The sequence below is a fragment of the Oryzias latipes genome, chromosome 12 (assembly GCF_002234675.1).
Source record: "Oryzias latipes chromosome 12, ASM223467v1".
Taxonomy (NCBI): Eukaryota; Metazoa; Chordata; class Actinopteri; order Beloniformes; family Adrianichthyidae; genus Oryzias; species Oryzias latipes.
This window is the reverse complement of record NC_019870.2, coordinates 29,125,499-29,145,752: the sequence shown is the minus strand read 5'-3', so window position 1 is coordinate 29,145,752 and position 20,254 is coordinate 29,125,499. Positions and strand designations below refer to the sequence as shown.

The following is a 20,254-nucleotide window of genomic DNA, read 5'->3' as shown; positions in this document are numbered from 1 at the left end:
GCTGGAAACGTTTTCAGATCCGCCATTCTCCAAGTGACTGTGTGCTGGTGTCCTCTTCCCTCCTCCTGCCTTTGTGTGCTGTGGTCCAAGTTGGTGTGTGTTGGAGTGTGCGTTTGCATTCATGCGGTGGCACTCTGCACTGCCCCCCACACCCCACGGAGAAGCTGGATTAACCGATTGCTCTGCACGCTGCTCAGCCATCCCTCGCTTTTCCACCACCACCACCATAACCGCCCCAGCTGCCGTGGCAGCAGCCCATCCCATCACTCGGGTGGATCACCTCCCCCTCCTCCTTGCGTCTTTGTGGTTTTTTATAGAGTTTTGGCAGGAAGTTGACGGCACGGCGTTCTTTGTGGATGTTATCGGTCCGCTTCGACCATCTGACAGCAGCGGCGTGTTTTCTATGCGGCGGTCCTGACAGGAGCCCCCATGTTACAGCATCTCCAGCCAAAACCCATTGTTGTTTTACTGAGTTGCATTTAACCCTTGTGCTATCTTGTGGGGTTACCACAAGATAGCACACTCCCCACTCCCAACGTTAACGTGCCTCAGAGGCACGTTAACGTTGGGAGTGGGGTCATCTGGACAAGATAGCACAAGGGTTAAAGGCAAAGAAGAAGCCAGCAGGGTTCCTGCAGGAATGTGCAGTTAACACTTGAAAAAGGTTAAAACTATCTTTCAGACTCTATAAGTTGGGATGTTATCGTGTCGCTTTGGGGGATTCCTGTGTTTGGAGAGCTAAAGGTAGAAGCGTGAACGTGAGGCTCTGAAGGGCTGCGGCGGGAAACCGAAGAGACTTTCTGCAGGTTTTAACATGGCAGCTGGCTCTGTTTGAGTCTGTCTGAAGGTGTTTTCTCTTGCAGAGGTCAGTTGATCTGAACATCTGAACTGTAATTTTTGGTAGAATCTTGGCCTAAATCCATGCAGGGACACGTGCAACGCAGCTGTACTCGTCTGAGCGTGGACAGATGGCGGGATTTTCCTTCAACGCCGGTGCAGAAGGATGGAGGTCATGTGACTTTTCAAGTCCTGATGTCAAATAGAGCAGAACAGGAAATGACATAAGCGCAGACAAATCTGTGATTTTATTTGAAAGCCGAGTCGATTCCGTCTGTTAGCACCGACGTGCAGAAACACGCGTGCACGTTTTATCCATGCAGGAAGTACCCGCTGGCTCCAAGAAGCCAGAACCCCACAGACTTCTGTAGAGAAATGAACAGCCGTTCTTCCGTCTTAATGTTCATCAGAAGAACCATTCTTGATCTCATACCTTTTTTCCCCCAAACATGTTCTTGATAATCGTCTTTTAAAAAAAAAAACTTTTTCTCAACTGAAAATTATTCAAGGTACAAACTGACCAATCAGATGCTTCAGAAAAGTAGGTGTCCCGTGGTGACCTTTCGAAGCGTTTGAGCATTCAGTGGAAGGGGTGTGGCCTTCCAGCATGCTCACTCGTGATTGGAGCGAGCGGTCGCCATAGAAACGGACCGATCACGGCTGACTGAGAACATCTGGCTCTGGACGTGGCGACGGACGTATCGCAGGAAAAATGGCGACTGAAGTGACTTCATTTGGTTGGAGCCGGAAGTCCAGTCCAGTTCTACATACAGTCAATGCTCCGCCCACAAACCGCTGCATGGGACGAAGGCTGAAGGCGATGCATTAGGGTGCAGACTCATCACTGACACAGACACACACAAAATATTCACAGCAGCCCAGCGAGTCACGTGACCTCCATCCTCGTTTTATCGATCCCGCCCCTTCACGTCGACGTGAACTCGTGTTTGTTCACAATAAAGTTGTGTTGACTCTCGGTTGTGCGGGTGGGGGGGTCCAGTTTACTGCTGTAGTTTCTGTGCGGCCTCAGGAGAGCATGCCCACCTGCTTTCACGTCTCACTAGCGCTTATCAAGGAGATGACCCCGTGTGGGGAAGAGGATGATGCTGCAAGGCCTCATGGGAGATTGACCTGTCTTCCTGCAGAAAGGGGGGGGATTCATTCTTTGTTTTCTCCCTGCAGCTCCTCATCTGTCCACCGGTCACGCGCTTCTTCTTTGGCCGCCGGGAGCCTTTCCACAAGCTCCTGATCCAGGGGGACTCGGCGGGCCGGCTTTCCCTGTGGAGCGTCCCCGACGCCACGCCCAGTCGGACTGCTGCCACCTGTACAGGTGACACCCCCCCCCCCCGCTTCTCTGAACCACAAACGAGTCGCACGGACCGCCAGCCTACACTCAAGGGATGCTGTTCACACACGTGAAGTCATCAGTGTGCAGCATCCTGATTACTCTGGACTTATTCAGGTTTATACCATGGTCCGGGTGAATACTCCATTCTGATTGGCTGCTGGGTGTGGTTACCCACACTGATAACCACACGCCTAAAAACCTTTTGGTGACATAACTTAAATGTTCTGTATCACTACGCTGGCCTCTTTAAAGCAAACTTTAGCTTCATCACAGCTTAACCTTATAATTATAATAACGCAATTTATTCATCAGTTAGTGAAGATGGTTAAAGATCTACAATTATGTCACTTCACTTTCCCCAAACAGTGATTCAGGATTTTTCTAATGAAAATAATCTGAATATATTTTAGATAATTAATCTACATGTGCTATGTTGATATCCAAAATAGAGTTTTGTCTATTCTACATAATTTTTTAAGTAATTCATCTTTGTCATGTGATTTGTTGATGCTTAAGTATTCATAATGTGTTGATAAGGCATAGATATCTGATCAAAGTTATGAACCGGATAATGATAAATCATGTAAAGAGTGGAAAAAAAGTGATCCAAACCGAAATAATAACAAGAATAAAAGACTAAAAACTGCTTGAATAGTTATTTATTTTGTAAGTGACCCTGGTTTAAGCGGGTTAATAGCAGACAAAGTGTGAATCATCAGAATTATCGCACTTCTTGCGTTAATTAAACCTTACTTGTTCTTAAAGTTGATTTCCGGAGCGAAGTGTCCGTTTAAGTGAGCAGGCAGAAGTCTGAGGAGATGAGGTGTGAATGTTTCTAAACCCTAATCCTTCCATACGTGTTTGCTGCTCAGAGCTGCAGGTGTCGTCCACCATCAGCCTGCAGGAGGCGTTCGATAAGCTGAAGCCCGTCTCCGCGGGCATCATCGACCAGCTCAGCGTCCTGCCGGGCAAAGAAGAACCCATCAAGGTGAAAACACAGGAGGCTTGAAGCAGCTTCCTCTCTGTCACGTTGCGTTTATGCATAAAAAGACGACGAGGCAGCAGTTCTTCTCTTTATAAAACAGCTTTTGCAGTTAAGCTCTAGAATAAACAACGTGGGCTTTGGCTCCCCCTACAGGTGACCGCCAGCGTGTACATCCCCTCGCAGGGCCGGCTGGTGTGCGGCAGGGAAGACGGCAGCATCATCCTGGTTCCCGCCACTCAGACCGCCATCGTGCAGCTGCTGCAGGGCGAGCACATGCTGCGCAGAGGTGAAGCTGTCACAACACAGCCGCTGGAACATCTGCGGTTTAAAATTAGTTCTAGAAAGTCGCAAATTTACCGCAGTATCACCAGGGGTGCACATGCACTCCAAAGAGGAAGCCCGACAGGTGAGAGATGGCACACCTAGGGTTTTGTGGAGGGAGTCAGGCTCCATCGAACAATCGTCTCAAACAAACATAAAGACGGAGGCTGATCGCCAAAGAGGTTTGTGTGAAAGTGGCTGCAGGAGATCAGCCGGCTTCAAACAAAGGATGAACGCATGCAGATGTGGGGCAGAGAATGCGGTGAAAATAAAACACTCCCATGATGAACTTTAAAAAAAAAAAGTAATTTTGCTGAAGAAGCTGTTCTTTATTTCATTTGTTTCTGATTTGCTGATCGTTATTAAAAAAATAAAAAGGATATTTAGTTGTATTTCCCCTTTTCTGTTGAAATTATCTTCACCAGCGAGCATGACCTGGTCGAAAATATTAAAAGATGAAAAGGGTTTCACTCTACATAAAAGCTTCAAATGATAAAAACTTTTATCAGTTTGACAAATTTAAAATTCCTGTCCACGATGACGCCAAGGTTGGTGGCTGTGGGCCTCACGTGGTGCTGAACGGGCTCCAAGTCAAGATTGGCCCTGTGTCCAAATATCATGACCTCAGTTTTTTCCTCGTTAAGTTTTCAAAAGTCCTGAGCCAACCAAACTCTGACGTCCCCCAGGCGGTTAAATAAGCGTGTCAGGGGGCTTCTTCCATTATTTTTAACAATGGGCACGTACAGTTGGCAGTCATCTGCATAAAAATGATATGACAAGCCATGTTTCTTAAAAAAAAAAAGCTAAAGGAAGCAGTTATAAATAAAAGAGCACAGTCTGCACATTTATGGAAGCGAGGATTCCTATGTGGTTGTGCTTCTAATCCGTTTGATTTAGGAACATTTAGGAAAAGCTGCAGCGAGTTAAAAAACTAGTGAAAGAAGCTCAGAAACTGCTGCTCTCATGAAGGATCCGCGCACACATCTTCATCATCATCATCATCATCATCCTGCGGTCCTCCTCTGTTCTGCAGGTTGGCCCCCCCACCGCACGCTGCGAGGTCATCGGAACAAGGTGACCTGCGTCCTCTACCCGTACCAGGTCTCGGCGCGCTACGACCAGCGCTCTCTGGTGTCTGGAGGGGTGGACTTCTCCGTCATCGTGTGGGACATTTTCACCGGAGAGATGAAGCACATCTTCTGTGTCCACGGAGGGGAGATCACGCAGCTCATCGTCCCCCCCGAAAACTGCAGCGTAAGCGACTTGGGACATTCATTCCGTCTCTCCTGCAGCGTTTTTCAGTGTCGTCACCGTGGAAACAGCTGGAATACCTTCTCGTTATTGTGGAGCCCACTTCATTTAAAATTAACGTTAAGGAAAAGTCCAACCTCTCAGAGTCTGGAATGAGCCAAAGCCGGTTTCCGGGTTTTTGGGTTAATCCCTTTGTGTTGTCGATCTCTGACCTGCAACAGACGAGCTTTAATGAAGATGCTGGATGCACAAAGACTTTCTGATTCCTTTCATAAAAGTGGGTGGAGCCTGAAGTGAAGGCCTGCAGCTTTGAGAGTGAAGGCCTGAAGGGGTGGGGCCTCTGCTCAGCATCCAGCTGGCGGCAGACCCTCCACCCCTCTGCGGTGAGAGGCTGAAAGCACAATGTGACCACAGACATGTCTGCACCCAAAAACACTCAGCTTGATTCTTACCCACTATGCAAGAGAAGCCCCACAGAAAAGCATCACAGGCTGCTGTCAGGATGAGGACCTGTTCCCCTCTGGAAACAGGAACATCCAGAATACTGTTGGACCGCTCTCTCTGCTCATGAAGGTTGTGTTAGACAGATGCTACTGTTACAAACGGGGGCTATGAATCTTCTGACGCGGGAGGTGTATATTTGTATAAACCCCTTTTGCAATCGAGGCTAAACGCTGCGTTTGCATCCATCTCTTGCTCGTCTCCTGCAGACCCGCGTGCAGCACTGCGTCTGTTCCGTGGCCAGCGACCACTCCGTCGGGCTGCTCAGCCTCCGGGAGAGGAAGTGCATCATGCTGGCCTCGCGACACCTTTTCCCCATCCAAGTCATCAAGTGGCGTCCGGCTGACGACTACCTGGTGGTGGGGTGCTCCGATGGTTCCGTCTACGTCTGGCAGATGGACACAGGTGAGGAGAGGGTGACGGTTATCTAACGTTCTTCTGCTTCTAGCTTTCAGCAATGAAAGGGTCTGTTCTTCTGTGGGGTTGTCATGGTGACACAGATACTGATAACTCTTCGCTGTAATGTGTTGCTGTCTTATATATAACCCATCATTTGGATTTGGACACAGCTTATTTAAGCTACTAAAGTAAAAAACAATACGAAAGCAAGATAACGAACTCACTCACTGGTTGAATACTATAAATCCCTCAACCATTGTTTTCCTGTTTCTCTTTCTTTATTCTAGCATCTTCCTCATCTTTATTCTTTATTCATTTGGATTGCAGCTTTCTGCTGTGAGCTCCACAAAGAAGGAAAGTGGAATGATGGCCGTTTTGAATGTGCACTTTGAAAAGCTATAACTTGTTAGTAGAGGAGACAGTTTGTGTCAGATCAGGAAGAGTTTTTCATTTTCTCCGGGATGCGTTTTGTTCTTTTCTGCCATGAACTATTTTACTGCTTCCAAAAGCTCATAATAATAAACATCGTGACGCCATTCTGTTCAGTAAAAAAGTAAGAATCTTCCTATTCTTCCAGAAACGTCCTGCGTTTATCTTTATACTCTGAATTTAACCATTTTGACCATGATGGTAACAGTCTGCAGCACATCAAATCTGTATCTGTGTCCCGGCATTGGGCGTAACCTGCGCACACTGCCACATTACTTTTATTATTATTTATTATTATTTATTTTTAATACCCTCTGGTGGTTGGAGTGTGATTTAAGATGGAAAAAATAAGGAAATGAGGCACAGTATATAGAAAATATGATGAGACACAAAGAGCCGCATGCGTGTTCGCCACCCCTACACTATGGCATATGGACGGGCAAGGCGGGAATTGAACCTGCAATATTCCGATCGGGGTTGACCGCTCTGCCCCATTACCTGAGCTACCCCCATTATGAAGTACATAATGATTAGTAACAATTAGGACTGTCCCATTATCGCGTCCGCCGTGAGTAATCAACCACAGCTGCAGAGCAGGAGTGAACCGTGTCTCCTCTGTGGGATCCAGGAGCGCTGGATCGCTGCGTGATGGGAATCACCGCCGTGGAGATCCTGAACGCCTGTGATGAGCTGGCCCCCGCCACCGTGGACGCCCTGAGCCACCCGGCGGTCAACTTGAAGCAGGCCATGACTCGCCGCAGCCTGGCGGCCCTGAAGAACATGGCCCAGCACAAACTGCAGACGCTGGCCACCAACCTGCTGGCTGCAGACAATGCAGATAAGGTAACCACAGCCGGGTCACACGCTCCACCACACGCTCAGCAGCTGGGATTAGAACCGCCACAAAGCTGAACGACTTAGATCATCTAAACACATAAATATGGATTCATGACACAACACAGCAACTGTGACAATAATTCCATTTGGGGTAAATCTGGAAGAAAGACTCCTGGTTTTTCTCTGTTAAATGCAGCTTTTATTTTGAAGTCAGAGACTGTTTCCTCTCTGGCATTTTTCTGCCAAAAGAAACATTTTAAAAATGTTTGTTTTTGGTCAACTTTGCTAGCTTGAAAGTTTGAATTTAGCAGTCGGTGCAGAAAATAGCAGCTGGATTTTTGACTTGACGTGTGTCAGGATTTAGTCTGTTGTGGTGGACTGAATCCAGGGGTTTTTCAAAATAAAACTTCCTTCAGAACCAAATTATAAATAAAAACAGAAACCTGTAGGGCATTTTTTCCCCCTCTGCCCGTTACCAACTATCCCATGGACCGGTACCAATTTGGAGCCCGGGGGTTAGCGACCAAAGGTTTAAACCATGACCAATGAGTTTCAGTGGCGTTTGTCCTGATCACATGACGGCACGTTTCTATTCCAGAGCCATGTCTGCTGTTGACTCCAACTCTGTTTCATTGTTTTCTTCTTCCATGAGGGTTTTGGGTAAAGTCAACATCAGGTTTTCTCCTGGTTTCTGTCAGACTTGGATGGATCCGTGATCCACGGGTGAAAAATCTCATCTTCCTTCAATTATGTTGTCTTTTGTCACTCTTTGAACAAAAAAGGTAGAACACACCTGCAGACGAAGACACAAAGGTCATCTTGATCCGATAACCGGCTCAAGCCGGAGACCAATTAAAAGGCTGCTGGAGACAAATGAAAGGTCTGCGTGTGTGTGTGTGTGTGTGTGTGTGTGTGTGTGGTCGTATTAGGACACTGTCTGGTGTATTCACTGACTCAACATAACACATACACCTTATTAGGCCTTTTGGAGAGTCCTAATAGGCAGCATGTTTCATTCTAGACTCCTGGTTTGGTTGAGGGCCGCTGTGTGAATGAAGGGCAGTGAAAAGTTCAGGTCAGACGTCACCTGGTGGCAGTCAGGTTGATGGATGGATTTTGATTTTTGTTTTTGTTTAAAATGGTTTATTTCAAACAATCAAATAAGAATAATACACACAAACAATACAGTCATCAGTTATACATTCATACAATGACGAATCAAACTTAGGATAAAATTAAATATTGCTTGAAAGGGGGTGGAAGGAAGCGAACTTATAGAATCCCCCCCCCCGTTCTACTGTATCCATTTTATTACATGATTTATCAAAGCTACACCTTTGATCATTTGAGCTGTCTAACTATATCAGACCAGATAATGATAAATCATGTAATAATATGGTTACGGTTATCAGAGCTGCACAGTGGCGCAGTGGTTAGCACTCTAGCCTCACAGCAAGAAGGCCCCTGGTTCAAGTCCCGGCTGGGGGACCGGAACCAGAACATCAATGGGGACCTTTCTGTGTGGAGTTTGCATGTTCTCCCCGTGCATGCGTGGGTTCTCTCCGGGATCTCTGGCTTCCTCCCATCGTCCAAAAACATGCTTCATAGGTTAAATGGTTAATCTAAATTGTCCATAGGTGTGACTGTGCTTGGGTGTGTGGTATGTGTGGCCCTGTGACAGACTGGCGACCTGTCCAGGATGCCCCCTGCCTTTGCCCACAAGTGGCCGGGATAGGCTCCAGCAGCCGTGTGACCCTGAAAGGGAACAAACGGATTAGAAGATGAATGAAATAACTATATCAGACAGAATTAAGAATCCTGAAATATATAATAATAAATATATAACATCAATAAAGCACATGACAAAGATGAATTACTTAAATTATTATGTAAAAAATAACTTTTAGAATGCAGATCAAATGCAGATCAGTTATCCAAAATATATGTGCGACTGTGGTTATGTGTGATGAGTCCGCTTAAAAATTGAAAGGAATCAAATCTGCATCAACCGTGAAGTCAAAGGAAAATAAACTTTTAAGTCACTTGAAGATGGTTGTTTAGCCACACGCGTCCGTGAAACCCGGAAGTGGAATATGTCACATGGATGGATGGATGGATTCTCTCAGCTACACCTTTGATCACTAGAGCTGTAAAGTTTGGAAAGATTTGAACAATCTTTTATTCTGAAAAAAGTTGGTTTTGAAAATCAACAGGATTCTGTTGGTTACATTTGAGTCACTTGAGCACTAAAAGTAGTCCGGCGGCGTGCTACATGAGAAAAGTTGTATGTGGACCGTTTCCTTGCAAACGGATAAGGGATCAGTGCAGGAACAGAAGAAAAGATGGAAGAACGGGCGACGAATTCAAGACAAAGAAAAAAACAACAGTAGGCCAAAAGGAGTCCTGCTCAAAATATGGATTTATTGTAACGTTTTATTTCCAACACGGAGGCTGTTTACATAGGACTCCCAACATTCATTGGTAGAATATGTTCCACTGCTGTTCTCTGTTGTTGTTGTTACTATTATTAAAAGATTTGTTTTTTGTGACGATCAGAGGTTTTTATTCTTTTTAAAATCAGACAAAAATTAAGCATCCACGGCAACCCCCACCCCTTTCCACCGGGCCGCGGTAAAATCCCCATCAGCCAAATTAAGGTTGAGGATCTATATCCTGCTTTTCTTAAACCTTTCAGCGTGAACTTTATGCACATTTATGATCATATATGACCTTTGGCACACTAAAGAACCATTTTTTGGATTTAATTTTAGTCATGTTTGCAATTCATTTTCCAACCCGGAAGTAAGACGACTCGATCTCTGAGGCCCCGCCTTTCTCTCAATGTGGGCTCCACCCATTTCATGACATCAGCATAGTCGGCCTCAGCAGCGTGTCTGAGTTTCTCCTACGAAAACAAACAAACATCTAAACTTTTACAAAGATGGATGTGCAGATTGTTCATATAAAAGGAAAGCGTTTAGCCGATCACTGCCAGCTCCACTGAGAAATTGGGCGTGTCTGTTACCCTGGGGGCGGGGCCGGCAGCACAGACTCTTCCTGGAAGGGGCGGTTCCTCACTTTGTGACATCACAAAGTGAGGACCCACTTGTTTTCCTGGATTGGGAGGGGCTGGTGCTCAGAGAGCAGGATTTAGAGGAATACTTTTCAGTATAATTCACTTAAAAGCTCCAAAAGCTGCTTTTGCATGATATAGACCCTTCAAGCCCCGTGTCACACACCTGTCAGTCACACAAACCTGCAAGTATTTAGTGTTGGAATAGATAATCGGCTTTAAAATGGTTTGAAAATGAAAAAGCATTTCTAGTATTGACTTGTATTTTTAATTATTCTACAGAAATGCTTCCATAGGTAATGACTGCCTGATAGGCGTGGCGTGTTGTTTTTGTCTAAGCCAGCTCTTGGCTGAACCAATGTCTGCCTTTCAGGCTCAGATGGTCTGATTTGTTGTGGCAGATCAAACTCCGCCCACATGGTGCACGCCGACGCTGAAAACAAACACCGTCAATTATTCAGTGTTTGAACTGCGTTTGGTTCAGCTGCTGCTACAGTTTGACTTTTACAGGTTCACTTAGAAGCCATTGCCCCCCCCCAGTTTTCTTGCGGGGCTTTCAGCTGTTAACCTTTGTGCTGTTCTCTTTTCTCCCTCTGCTATAACTGCTGTAATCACAGCTCTTTACTGAAAATGCACACGGGCCCTGCAATCTGTGCAGCGGCGCGGCGGTTCTGTCAGGTTCTCTTTTCTTCTCTCCACGCCTCTGACATTTCTTTCCCTCATCAACCCTCACCGTGCCTCGCAACACCTTTGTGCTCTCCCCGCTGTGAGTAATGACGGATAATGACCATGAAATGTCAGACTATAAACCCAAACAATTCTCCCTTTCAGGCCCAGCCCTCCAGCACTGTGTTTACCGCTGACGCTGGTTTGATTCCTCCGTTCATGTGTGACTTTGAGTTTGTCCTCTGAGCCTGATCACTGATCTGTGAACAGATCTGAGCCTGCAGGGGAGCGGAGGCAGACTGCACACAGTGTTTGGAGATCCGTTTGGTCCAATCAGGACGGGTTCTGCTCCGCTCCCTCCTACCGATGCGATTCTGCTGTTCAGATCAAAACATTTCGGTGTCTTTGGCCTGGAAGTTTCAGGTTGAGGCAACGGTCTGACTGCCTAAAGAAACGGATCATGTGAGTGTTGGTGACAGGAAATGGTGTCACATCAGTTTCCTGGAGGCCAGAAATACTGATATTATTTTTGAATGATTCTAAGCCAGATTTCTTTTTGTTAAAGTCCCTCTCCGATCATCCTCTGATCTATTGTCAAAGCTTTTCCAGTGGTCTTTCTGTAGTTTTTAGCTAAAATCCAAAAACCTGTATCGTTTTCTGCGACATTGTTTCTGCGGAGCGGCAGCAGTTCATTCCAAATTCACCTCTGACCAGCTCAGACCAGGAAAACAAAGACCTTCATGGATCTGTTGGTCTGCAGGTGGACGATCAGAAAGGGGCGGAGCAGGGAGCTTGTGGCTCCGCCCACTGTATTTTCTACTATCCTTTTTTAAATAACATTTCTTCGTCTGCTCCAGATTCACAACAATTTAAACAAAGAAATACTCAGAAATGCAGTTTTAAATGTTCTCTTTCCATGTCTTCTATCATCAGAAAAATGCCACAAAAACCTGTTAAAATCAGCAAAAACACCATTTTCATGGGAGTGGGTCTATAATGTCTGTCTGGACTCGGCAATGTTGATTCAGCTGTAACATTCACTGCTTACATTCTTATTAAACCCTCATTTTTTTACTTAATGTTCATTAATTCTTTATTTTGAACTATTTATACATAATTTATGTTGCATATTTTAAAAGATTTGGGGATTTGGGGAATTGGATTGTAAACTTGCAGGAACAAAATAAGAAGTTGTCCAAACTTTTAAAGACATAATCTTGGAATGGGGTTTTGTGGCTTCCTGTAACGTGGCTGTTCACCTTTAGATGGCAGTGTCTCTCTACTGAAACCACACATGCAGATCTGCAGGGGCTCCTGTTGAAGTTCAGGCAGAAAAGCTGTGATGAAGATGAAGATGAAGAGCACATTTTCCTCACATCGCAGAACCCATTTCAGCTGGACGTGCCACAGCGCTCGCAGGCCGAGCTTCTGAACACGGAGAGAAGCGGCGACCTTCTGCTCCGTTCACTAGCGGATGACGACGATGTCGCTTCACTAAAACCCTCAAACCTTTTCTGGTACCTGGTCTGCCTGATGAGACATTAGTCTTCAGATTACAGAATCTACTTTAGACTCACCGTAGATCAGTCCAGTGTAGATCTGATCCACCCGAAAACAGCTGTTTGCGATTCCAGCCGGACAAACTGCAAAGCGGAAGCAAACTTTTATCTTGGCACAAAACTGCGATCTTGGTCTGGTTGTGTCTTGTGAAGAAATAAAGGTGTTCATGAGCTAAACGGTGAGCTACAGCAGCCTGATGGACGCACAAAGAACGATGGGAAATGGTGTGACCTTCACTTCATTCACATTAGTGTTGGACAGATTCTCAGCTGAATAAAGGCTGAAGTTGATCCACTTCACATAGATGAACATGACAGCTGCTTGCATAGAAGTCACCGGCTCCTTTTAGTGTTTGTAGCAGTGAAAGTTGGTACCTTTTCCCATAAATAATAAATAACATCCTCTTAGGAATTTACCAAATGCCTCTGATGGTTTTTCAGGTCTTCACTATAATGGCAGAGACTTTATCTCCTCTCACAGAACTTTAAAGACGACAAACGTAGTCTCACACTGTTCTGTTTTCGTTCTTCCAGTCAGGAATTGAGAGAAAAGTGATGCACTGCAGTGAGAGGTCCATGACTTCAGACTAAACTTTAGGGATTTTAGACAAATATGAGGTTGTGTGAAGGTGGAATAGATGACAAGTGACATGCAATTGCAGCAAATTGTAGTTTGGAACTAATGTGGGTTTGTACAGCATTCATTTCATGTCCAGTTTTCTCTGTACTTTGTGTCTCACAACAGTGTAACACAATCTTCACAGATATCTTTGTGTCTCCACGAAACCAGATGACAACGGTTTGAGACTCGGTCAACAACTTTGCAACTATTTTAAGACTTGTTAAAACACAAAAGCGTAGGCATGCGATTCCCTGATATCATTGAGAATCCCTCTCCAAGGTTCTGAAACATCCTCCTGAAGTCTCCTGTGATTGTTGGCACAGTCAGAGAAATGACAGCTAAAGGATTGTGGGAGCAGCCAAACTCCCTTCGTCTTCGTTTTTTACCGCCTTTCAAACATTTGCTTCAAGGTTTAATGGCTTTTAAAAGTTTGAAAGTTCTCACGCCTATTATTAATATGAACTATTCATACCGATATGAAAAGTAATTCTGTTTCCATAATTATTGGACTTGTTCAGTCATCATCTCTGCAGGGAAACCATGAAAAGATGGCTTCCATACTTTTCTGCCCACTGACCGGCCTTCATTACTGTTTGATCAACACACTTTGAAACCCTTCTTTTTCAGGGTAACTTGCCAAAATATTCCCACAACTCACTGGTGGTCCAAGCGATGAAGACCAACGTGACGGATCCTGACATGCACGTGCTCTTCTTCGACGTGGAGGCCATGATCATCCAGCTTCTGACGGAGGAGGCGCAGAGACCAAACCCAACCCTGGTGTCTCCTGAAACTCTGCAAAAGAGTCAGGCCGGAGCCGACAAGGGCGGGTCCTTCCTGGCAAACAAAATCTTCAAACAGGTATGACTGTGGGCGGAGCAGCCGCTAACCGCCACCTCAACCGTAGCTGTCCTAACAGCAAATTCTCTGTCACTAACCAGGTGAAGGAGACCATGAAGGAGACCATCAAGGAGCACCTGTTAGATGAAGATGATGAGGAAGAGGAGGAGATGAGGAGGCGTGAGGAGAAGTCTAAGTCATTGAGCTTGCTGGAGTACAACCTGACCATGGACACGGCCAAGCTCTTTATGTCCTGCCTCCACGCCTGGGGTCTCAACGAACAGCTGGATGGCATCTGCCTGGAGCGACTGGGCATGCTCAGACCGCACTGTCCCATCTCCTTTGGCTTGATTTCCAGAGGAGGTCACATGTCCCTCATGCTGCCCACTTTCAAGGTAGCTGCTCATCTTCTTCTCAGCAAATGGTTTGAAGGCCAGACCAGAGGAACTCCGGTCCTGGAGGCCGGTGTCCTGCTGGTTCTTCAGATGTCCCTGCTCTGCCAGCTGCTGACCCCCCGGGTCAGGGGTGTTTTAGCGAGTAGAGGCTGCAAGGGCGGAGTCACAGGAGAACCAGCAGCACACTGACCCCCTCCCACCTGCGGTCTAGACGCCTCTCAAGGTCACGGCATGGTGTGGATCAGATCAACAGCTCTCTTCATCTGCCTCCTTCCAGGAGTCTTTGTTGCGTCAGTTGTCCCTGGCGACTGGCAGGAAGCTGACCCTATCAGATATTGTGGGTAAGGGGGCGTACGGCCTGTCCAGGGCAGTGACCACGCAGCACCTCCTGTCTGTCATCTCGCTGGCCAACACCCTGATGGGCATGACCAACGCCACGTTTGTTGGAGAGCACATGAAAAAAGCCCCAGTGAGGTAAGAAGCGCCGACACTCAGTCTGACCTTCAGTGAACGCGTTCATGTCAGCCGTGTAGAAAGCTGCGCATCTGCAGGTTCAGCAGGCAGAGAGACCCTCACCTCATCTCCCATCGGAGGTTTCTGCTGGAAAAACGACGCCAAACCCGTCCACAGAATCCGATCGGCCCGCCTTCCCCGCAGAGCTTCAGCGGCAGAGGCTGTCTGTGCGGTGTGTGTGTGTTAACTTTGTGCGTTTGCAGCCGGTGGTGGGGCCGTGAAAGGTTTACCTCAGAGGTTGAGGTCCTGCAGCTGAAACACCAGCCCAACATTTCATCAGCCTGCTTCAAGGATGGAGCTGCCCGATGCGTGCGAATCAGAGATGAGCAGACACAAAAACAAGAAACAAGGTTGTGGAAAGTTCGATCGTTTCCCTGAAGTTTAAGAAGCTCCTCCTTAATTGGCTTAGTGTGTCTTTTTTATAGATTAAAGTGCTTAAACAGGTTACTAATCTGCACTAAGCGTCTGTTTTTGGCTTATCCTCTGTTAAGCTCAACCTTCTAATGCGTTTAAAGTCAGTTCAGCGCGGCGCAAAGCTCACCGTCTAGTGTTTGGCTTAAAGTTTTACATCCACAGCAGATCCAGGGCTTCTTTGCATCATGCAGCATACACATGCAGACACATTAGTCGCATCAATAAACTTGAGATTTGTTTTCCTTTTTTCTAAGTTTAAACTAGAAACCTCCAAGCTGCATGAGCCCCAAATATATTCCCATCAGAAAAATGAAACCAAAACAAATGTTTAGACTCAAAATGACTTTTTCTTCACTCAAAATGATCGAGTTTCCACTTCCACGTCTGCTCCAGGTCTGAAGGTAACCTTGGCTTGTTGTTTGTGGTGCAGCATTTCCTTTTCACACTAGTGAAGATGTTGCGTCTTTGTGTGGTAATTACATTCTCGCCCCAAAAGATTTCTAGAAGCTCAAGAGCTCGTTCTGGTTTTTGTATTTTTATGTGATGCTCCAAATAGGACTGCAGGGACTCTTCTAGGATAAAGCCACGTTACTGCGTGGGCCTCTGCATTGTCCTCCCTAAAGTTATCAAGCTACGTCCTCACCGGCTACGCGAGAAGAAATTCTCCGTCTTGTCATTGGTTTTGTTGTTTGTGTTCTGACAGAGACAAAAGAATCAAATGTTGTAGACACAAGTTTAGGACTTGTGATCTTTGATGAGCAGTAATTTATTTAGATGTTGATATCAGACCAGATTCTGGCTCCTGTCAACCGTCGTCCATTGGATCGGCAGGTTTTGTTTGTAATGTTTAAACGGTTGGATTTGGTTGTGGTGGAAGAACTCCATGAAAGCCCTTCACAAACACCGCAGCGGCGTCCGTCCGTCTGGACACACGCCCCACGTTTCTGCTCTGTTTCCTGTTCAGCCTCCAGACCAGAAGCTGTGAATATTTGACGCTGTTTTGGTTGTTGGTTTTTTCATGTCCACATCTGAAATTCATTCGGAGGAGAAGGTCTTTCTGTGTGTGGGAGTTGAAAACGAACTGGAACTTTGGTGTTAGGTTTTCATCGCAGCATCCAGACGGTTTCCTTCACTAACGAGCTCCTCGTGAGGCGCATCCGAGCTCCGTGAAGGAAACCACTTCTGACCCTAACTCTTTTTAGAATATTCACGGCCTGCACTGAAACTTTATTTAACAGGTTTGTCAACCTTTTTCTCTGATAGTTTATGCAGCACAGCTTTGCAGATAACACAAAGAAAAAGTTCCAATTAAATTAAGGGTTAAGGGCCTTCGAAGTATGCAGTATCACTTTTTAATGCCTTCCGCGAAGTGCGCTTGTACCATGGTCACTTACAAAAGAAATAAATAGTAACCAGTTTTTAGTCTTTAATTCTTGTTTTTTTCCAATTTGGATCGATTAACAAATAGTGACCAGAACTTATTTTTTCCACCGTGTGGTTATCCTGTGGTATGTCACTTTTTAATGCACACCCAGCAGCCAATCAGAATCGAGTATTCACCCGGTCCGTGGTATAAATCTAGTTAATTAATTCACCACAAACCTGCATGAGTTCTTGTTTACAATTAGAGAAAAGAAACAAAAATACAATCATATCTTATTTACTGCAGTGTTAAATCTTAAAGTGGTTTCATGTCACAGAGGTCATTTTTTACATGTCAAAAGCTGTTCCGACCTGAAAGGTATCTCTGTTCTGAAGGATGATAAATGCAAAGGATTGGCACAGAAAATGCAGCTAAAGAGAAAAAAACTAAATTTAACAGAACAGATGAGATGTGAAGCCATTTAGCTTCTGTTCATTTTTCTGGATCTGGTTCTGTTTCTTCTGCTCTGCAGCCGTTTTTTTGCTCGTGTGTCTGGAAAGCTATCCCTGAAATGAATAGCATAATGGAACAGGTGCAAACCTTTCTGAGAGTGAAGCATGACTAACACAGCCTCTATCTTAGGCCTTTTGTGGCTTCCAATGTGGGAATGAAAGCGACACTTTGGCCCCGGTGCACCTTTAGGAGACCCGCCGTTCCGTCCCGGTTCCATTGGACGTCATTGTTTTGTGACCAGCGTTGGAACCTTTTTCCATTTTGATGAACGTGTCTGTGTTTCATCGATCACCCTATTGACTGTAGAGTTGAAAGTTTGAGAGTCTGAAGGTTCAGACGCCTCTGGTTTGTCAGTCTTCCAGTAGAACTTGATGAGCCGGAGCCCGACGAGCACGCCGTCCGTCGTTGGCGAGCCCTCCCGCTCCCCGTGAACGCCGCCCGTCTCTCCTTCACTTTGGCGCTTGGCCTCTGTGTGTTTGCGCTGACCCTCCTCTCTCCTCCCTGCCCCTTTTTAAATATTTGATGCCTCCCTCGTCTTTGTGATTCCCCCTCCAGGCCTCCCAGACCAGGAGGAACCCCGGAGAGTCCTCGGAGGACGCCCGCCGCCCCCGCCCAGCCCTCCAACCCGGCGCTACAGGCCCAGATCAAACAAGGTAACTACAAAAGGAGGGAGAGCTCATTTTGAATGCTCTTGGGGCCCAACAGATAGGGATGAAGGGGGTGGGGGTGGGAGGGTTGATCATGCAGCCCACTGGCAATAAGCCCCACGGAGGGTTCAAGAGAATAAACCAAACGCATCACAGGAGGAAGCTGCTGTTGTTTCCCGGGTCAGCGGCTCTTCAAAGCGCCGTTCTGGTGTTTGACATGGGGTTGCAGTTTATGGACTTTAAACCTTTGAACGCAGCGAGCGGCGTGTCACGAGGACAGGAGGCCTTGCCTCCTGTCCTCGTGACACGCCGCTCGCTCCGGCGTTGTCAGCTCGTCCAGTTTACCCCCAGAATGTGGGCTTTCAGGCTCCTTTGGTCCAGAGAATCCAACTCTTGTTGAAATGACGGACGGCCCCAAAAACATCAAATGTTCCTTTGTGGTTCTGCTTCTCTGCTGGGTCCACACTTGAGTGACACACACACACTTAAATCCAAACGAGTGGCTCTGGTTGGTTTTGGGAAGCTGGGTCCACGTTGGAGATGTGGCTCGCTCAGACCGGTGTTTACCTGAAGCTCTTCAATCTGAGCTCAGGGAACCGGGACGTCTCTGCTGCCTTCAGAGGACAGGTGTCCAAATGCAGGCCTCAGGCTCGCTGTGCTGCTCGTCCTCTGACCAATCCTGGTGACTGTCATCACACCTGATAATCATCAGCAGGTAGGACTGGGGTATTTGTACAGGTGAGACTCACTCCGATCATCTATGGATCCACCGGCGAAGCCTTCATAGTGGTCTGTGATGCTGTCATGTTTGCCAAAATCCAAAAACTTGTCGTTTTCTTGAAGCGGCAGGAGTTTCTCAGAAATTCACCTCTGAGTTGTGGGCCGGACCGTTGGCGTGGAGCAGGGAACTGGTGGCGTATTTTCTATGCAGCAAATAAGATCTTTTTCAAACTGCATTTTCTATCTGCTGCTGATTGGAAAGAATTTTAACTAGAAGAAGCTGCGGGGTTGATGCTATATTGCAGATGAAAATGAAAATTAAAGGGTAATTATAATAATATAAAAATAAATAAAGAAATGATCCAACTTAACTATTAATAAATTGAAAACAGCACAATAACAAAAAATATATTTGGGAAAAATGCCAGAGCCGGGTATCGAACCAGCGAGCTCGTGCACCAAGGATTCCCCATGTATTTCAATGGAGGCTTAAATCCTGGAATATCTGGAAAAGTTCAAGGATTTGAAGGAGCAAAAGTCACAGCAGGAAAAAGCTGAAAGAGCTGAACATTTGAATAGTTGAATGGTTAAAATAAATGAAACATTGTAGGAGGAGTTAAGCGACAAAAAATGGAGGAAGATACTAGAATAAAGAAAGAGAAACAGGAAAACAATGAGGAAATGGGTAGAAATGTGGTTTTAATTTTAAATTTTTGGATATATATGGCTCCCATCATTAGAGAAATGCCACAATAACATGTTAAAAACACCATTGTCATGGGAGGGGGGCTGAGGAAACAGTGCAGCGTAGTGTCGCACGCTGAAGAGCGTCGGATCGCCTGCTGGAATGGAGCATCGTCGTCATTTCAGGACGAGTCATGTGATCGCGTGGACCAATCACGTCCACGTACCACCGAGGCAGGTGTGAGGGGCGTGTCAGGCTGGAGGCAGCCAGGTAACGGAACCTGAAAGGGGAGTTTCAGCTCCACATCCAGAACAGCTGCAGGAGTGAGTTGCAGGTTCGAGTCTGTGGGGGACGTAAACCCCCAGCCATGGAGGATGTTGGAGGGGAAAAAGAGAGCTCCCTTAAAGCAGACGGTTCCCTGCCCGCCTCAGAAGCGTGTTCTCCCGGCGGTTTCAGGAGCATCGCTCCCCCAGACCCGGAGCTGGAAATGAAAGGAGGCATGCGAGTAGATTCTGCTCAGCGAGGGCTAAAACGCAGTCGTGTTGAGTCTTTCTTTGGGGCCAGGAAGCGGCTCTGCTTCACTGTAGGGGGATGTTTTAACCAGCTGTCACCATCTGCCCGCTCCACAGCCACACGCCACCGCCCACCCCACCCCTAACAAGCCGCAAACGCGCACACGCCGCATAAGTGGCACCCTCGGGCGCTGGGCGGAGGCGGGGGTTCTTGGTGCTTTTGTCACGCCTTAATGGAGGCCAAGCATGACAAGCGTGCGGACTTATTCATACCACACGCCTATTCAGCCGCGTTCAGGGGGAACGCTGGGCCGTGACCTCTGCTCAGCCGGCCGCTCCTTGGCTGCGTGTGCGACGGGCTTTGTGCAGGAGAGCGCCATTGACCCCGCCCCCCTGTCTCCTTTCACATGGAAATGAATGAGGAGGCCCCTCTAATATAGTGCCAAACGGCCAGATTAGAAAGGCGAGCAGGAGTTTTCCAACTGCGTCCACGCCGAGGCAGAAATCTGCTTTCTCTGCCTTTCCCCCAGGAGCGTTTGCAACAATGGCTACTTTATCTGCAGCTTAGTGTTTTCTGCTTGCTGTTTGACGGAGGTTGTCGGCGCTAAAAGGAACACTCGAGATGTGATAAAACTGAGCTTTTCTGCAGGATTATGAATATTTCATGAAAGAATGATTCCTTCCCACTGCAGTTGCTAAAGTGTTATTACCTGGTCGCATTCAGGGCAGCAGGCTGCACACTGCTGCTCTCATTATTATATCATCTCTTCTGATGTCATCATCCCGCCTTTGGCTGACGGGGCTTCTGGTTGGATAGTTGGTGT

At 46.6% G+C, this 20,254-nt stretch overlaps 1 protein-coding gene across 5 annotated transcripts in view; it reads left to right on the top strand.

Annotated features, from left to right (window-relative positions):
- Nucleotides 1-20,254, top strand: part of wdr7 (WD repeat domain 7) — a 104,007-nt gene that overhangs the window by 14,953 nt on the left and 68,800 nt on the right. For all 5 annotated transcript variants that reach the window (XM_023961066.1, XM_023961068.1, XM_023961069.1 and 2 more), the window contains 10 exons: nt 2,020-2,167; nt 3,058-3,173; nt 3,324-3,456; nt 4,525-4,745; nt 5,453-5,648; nt 6,700-6,914; nt 13,456-13,689; nt 13,770-14,063; nt 14,341-14,537; nt 17,422-17,519. In XM_023961066.1, the coding sequence (XP_023816834.1) occupies nt 2,020-2,167; nt 3,058-3,173; nt 3,324-3,456; nt 4,525-4,745; nt 5,453-5,648; nt 6,700-6,914; nt 13,456-13,689; nt 13,770-14,063; nt 14,341-14,537; nt 17,422-17,519 (1,852 nt within the window). The remainder of the gene's footprint in view (nt 1-2,019; nt 2,168-3,057; nt 3,174-3,323; nt 3,457-4,524; nt 4,746-5,452; nt 5,649-6,699; nt 6,915-13,455; nt 13,690-13,769; nt 14,064-14,340; nt 14,538-17,421; nt 17,520-20,254) is intronic.